Here is a 3,693-nt window from a genome sequence, read left to right as displayed (position 1 = left end):
TCTCTGTCTCTCTCTGTCTCTGTCTCTCTGCCTCTCTCTCTCTCTCTCTCTCTCTCTCTCTCTCTCTCTCTCTCTCTGTCTCTGCCTCTCTGTCTCTCTGTATGTCTCTCTGTCTCTGTCTCTGTCTCTGTCCCTCTGTCTCTGTCTCTGTCTCTCTGCCTCTCTCTCTCTGTCTCTGTCTCTCTGCCTCTCTCTCTCTCTCTTTCTCTCTCTCTCTCTCTCTCTCTCTCTCTCTCTCTCTCTCTCTCTCTCTCTGTGTCTCTCTCTCTCTCTCTCTCTCTCTCTCTCTCTCTCTCTCTCTCTCTCTGTCTCTCTCTCTCTCTCTCTCTCTCTCTCTCTCTCTCTCTCTCTCTTTCTCTCCCTCTCCTTCTCTCTCTCTCTCTCTCTCTGTAGGGCATTGCCAGGGCTCCCAGTGTTCAAGTAATCTTCTCTATTCCCTCCCTCTCCAAATCTTACTAGCTTGCTTGTTTATACTTCCCTTAATTTCAATATCCATAGAATCCTTCCTCTCCTGGGGGGTGGGGGGGGAGAATAGGAGAAAGGGCACCAGAACAAGTCTCTTCACTATTTCTGTCCTCATGGGAGGACCAGCATTAGCAATCAAAAACCCTAGAACTGCTAAAGGTCCTAGAGGTTTTTGTCTTAGTTTGGATTTCTCCAGCCTGGACACTAGGTTTTTGGGTTTGTAGTCTTAGGCTAGGGGATATACATGTATGTATATCTGGGGGAGGGGACCAGAAGACTGGGGGGGGGTAATCCCTCAATTACCAGGGCCTAACAATTCCATCATTGGTTGTGCCCACCAAGTCACTCATTCCCATGGCCAACCGAATCCGGTTCCCCAGGAGTTATTCAGATTCTGTTCACAGGAAGAAACTTCTTGACTGAGGAATTTAGTGGTTAAGATAATATTTGTAAAGTCATTTGCAAAGCATTAGATAAAGGCTACCTATGGAAAGGGCTCATAGCTGAGAAGCCTCTGGGGAAGGAGAGGGCCAGGTAATGTACCTATGACAGGATCCTAAAAGTAATGGAGTGTCAGAGACATTGGATCCTTGGTTTTTAAGGATCTGACTAGCCAGAGGCCAGCAGTGAGTGGATCTTTTCCATCTTGGCTCTTCTGTGTTGATGACATGTTGGCTGAGTGAGGAAGACCTAAATTCAAATCCTGCCTCAGACACTGACTTAGCTGTGTGATCCTGGGCTAATCACTTAATTCCTCTATGACAGTCTCCTCATAGGTAAATCGGGTATCATACTATCTCCCAGGGTTTTTGTGAGCAGCAATTAAGATGACAAATGTTTTAAGTGATATAAAAATGCTAGTTATTATTACTGCTTATTATTGTCCCTATTTTTATGTGCACACATACGGGAACTGTAAGGTTCCTCTGGGGTATAGACGATTTCATTTTTCACTTTGGTATCCACAGAGCAGCCCCTTAATATTGTTTGAATTGAATTTAAATAAATGCAAAAAAAAGGATGGAGGAAAGCTGGGAAAAGTCAAGTCCTCAGGGACTACAGAGTTAATCTGCCCCAACTCCTTGCTATTACTGCTGTCAGCGAATGACCTTTTTGATAGTTATCAGCCTTCATTTCCCCAATCTATCCTCCTCCTCACCGCCCCCAGCCTTAGAGAAAATATAACACAATTTCCCCCTACCCCCCCCCCCCAAAAAAAAAAGCACACTAGCTTTTATACACTAAGGACCAGCCGGAACCTAGGACCAGGCGCCTAGGACAGGGCTCGTCTGGCCACGGAACCAACCTTGGCTAGGGCCGGACTGAGTGAAACTAGCAAATTCGCTGGGAAAGTAATTAACAACCTTTCCAGTCCCCTGAAAGAGACCACAGTTAGGGTCAATAAGAAATTAAACACACACGCATACACACGCACACACACAAGCCCCGAACTGTAACATTTACCTGTTAACAACTCTATCTTATGTCCCAGGACCTTCATCTCTGCTTCCCCTGCCCACAACAGGTGCCCAAAAGCGTCAGGGGCAAAGCTACAGAGGAAAGCCAGCGAGTCTCGGGAGACAGAGGGGGAGAGACGCCTCGGGCAGCCCGGCTTAGAGCAAGGAGGGAAGCGAGCAGCAGTGCCCCGCGATGCCCAGCGGTGCCCAGCCCGAGGCGAGGCGGCAGGCACAGCCAGGAGAGCCGCGAGCGAGGAGCGAGTGAAGCTGGCTGCCTCGCCAGTCAATGCAGATAAGTGGCCGCCTCGTGGGCTTTCCAAAAAGAATCCGCCAATCGCAAGAACGCGAACCCACAAAAGGCGGCTGTAGCCTGGCCCGTAGATGGGGTGAACTGGGGGGAGGAAGGGGGGTGGGGTTGAAGACTAAACAACCTCAGCTGCAGCCGGGGAAACCAACCCCCGCACCCTCCCCACCCGAAACAAAGGAGGAGACGTCTCTTGAGCGTCCTGTCCCTGGCGACGGCACCCGAGGAGCAGCCGCGCGTGGCGTCCGCACAATGTCACCCGGCAAACCCAAGCCAGCGCCGGCCCCACCCCGCCCCCGTCGCCACCGCCCCCAAACCAGATGGGTGCCTTCTCTCTGGGAGAACAATAGCAGGGGAGGGGTGCGGCGCGGGGCTAGGGAGAAGGGTGAGCTAAAGAGAGAGAGAGCTCTAAGACGATGCCAGCCCCGTCGGGCCAGCGCGGGTAGGCGAGCCAGGCCAGGGTGAGGGGCTAGAGCCCTCCGGCTGACAAGACGAGTCAAACGCGCGGCGGCGGGAAAGCTCCCAGCCTACTGGCTGGGCGGTGCTAACATACGGGGCCGCGGGAGGGAAATCGGGGAGGGCGAGGCAGGGCTGGGCATCGCCTCCCGAGGTCTAAGACAGAGGGGGAGGGATTCATTGCTGGGGATCCGAGTTTGCCTACAAGAGGCGGAGGAAACCGGTGTGTGCGAGTGGGGATTCTGGAGGGACGAAGGGGGGGACAGCCACAGACTTACCCGTTCACTGCCCCTTAGTCGCCGCCGCCCTCCTCCTCGCAGGTGCCAGCCCACTAGGGGAGCCCCTGGTACCCGCTCTCCGAGGCTCCCTTTCTTCCCTAGGGTTAGGGGCGAGGGCGGTGCAATCCAGTTGTGTTCGGGGGCCGCAGCTGACCAGGGAGGTGAAGGGCGCAGGGGCAGGGTCTGGTCTGGATGCCCCTGGGGCTGTCAGGGGCTCCCGGAGCCTCCTCGGGCTGCTTCGGTGCTAGGAGGGCTCGGGGAAGGCTTGGGGCCTGGGGGAGAGAGGCGGCTACGTGGCCGGTTTAAATGGGGGCTGCACCACTGCGTCAGGGTGGGGAGGGGGCAGGGGAGAAGGAGGCTCCCCGGGCTACGGACTAATCAAATGCGGCCGCCAGCGGGGCAACCCTGGGTCACAGGAACCCAAATCCGAGACCCCCCCCTTTCCCACCCCTTTTTCATTCCCCTCCCCTCCTGGCCATACTCCTCCCCGAGCTGGGGACTGCTGGGATATTTGCCTTTAGACACGGCAAGGGGAGGGGTCTCGTCTTCCTTCCTAGTCCCCTGATCGGGGCGTTTCGGGGCTGAATCTGTTTCCCTGCTCCAGCCTGGCCCGCCCTTGTGATCTCTGGGGAGCAGCCTGCGGGTGCCGTCGGATCGGCTCAGGAGGGACGCCCACGCCTGCTGTCTTTGTTTAGAAACCCAGGGTGGGCGGGGGTGGATAAGTCTTACTGGA

General features: G+C 55.1%; 1 protein-coding gene across 4 annotated transcripts in view; it reads right to left on the bottom strand.

Moving 5' to 3' along the window:
- The window catches only part of NDRG4 (NDRG family member 4), a 77,851-nt gene extending 74,457 nt beyond the window's left edge, over positions 1–3,394 (bottom strand). The window contains exon 1 of one of the 4 annotated variants that reach the window (XM_069087621.1): positions 2,961–3,394. Coding sequence is in view for 2 of the 4 variants with exons in the window: in XM_069087619.1 (XP_068943720.1) it covers positions 1,930–1,966 (37 nt within the window). In the remaining 2 variants the exon portion in view is untranslated. Of the gene's footprint in view, positions 1–1,929; positions 2,236–2,960 lie in introns of those variants that run through there. The other 3 variants (XM_069087622.1, XM_069087619.1, XM_069087620.1) reach the window with 3 other exon arrangements.
- Between the last annotated feature and the right edge of the window lie 299 nt (positions 3,395–3,693).

This window comes from Petaurus breviceps, unplaced genomic scaffold (genome assembly GCF_028583685.1).
Source record: "Petaurus breviceps papuanus isolate PSGF00001 unplaced genomic scaffold, PetGlider_PUasm1.0 182, whole genome shotgun sequence".
In the NCBI taxonomy this organism is placed as follows: Eukaryota; Metazoa; Chordata; class Mammalia; order Diprotodontia; family Petauridae; genus Petaurus; species Petaurus breviceps.
Note: the sequence above shows the minus strand (reverse complement) of the source record. Positions and strands in the feature narration are given on the sequence as shown.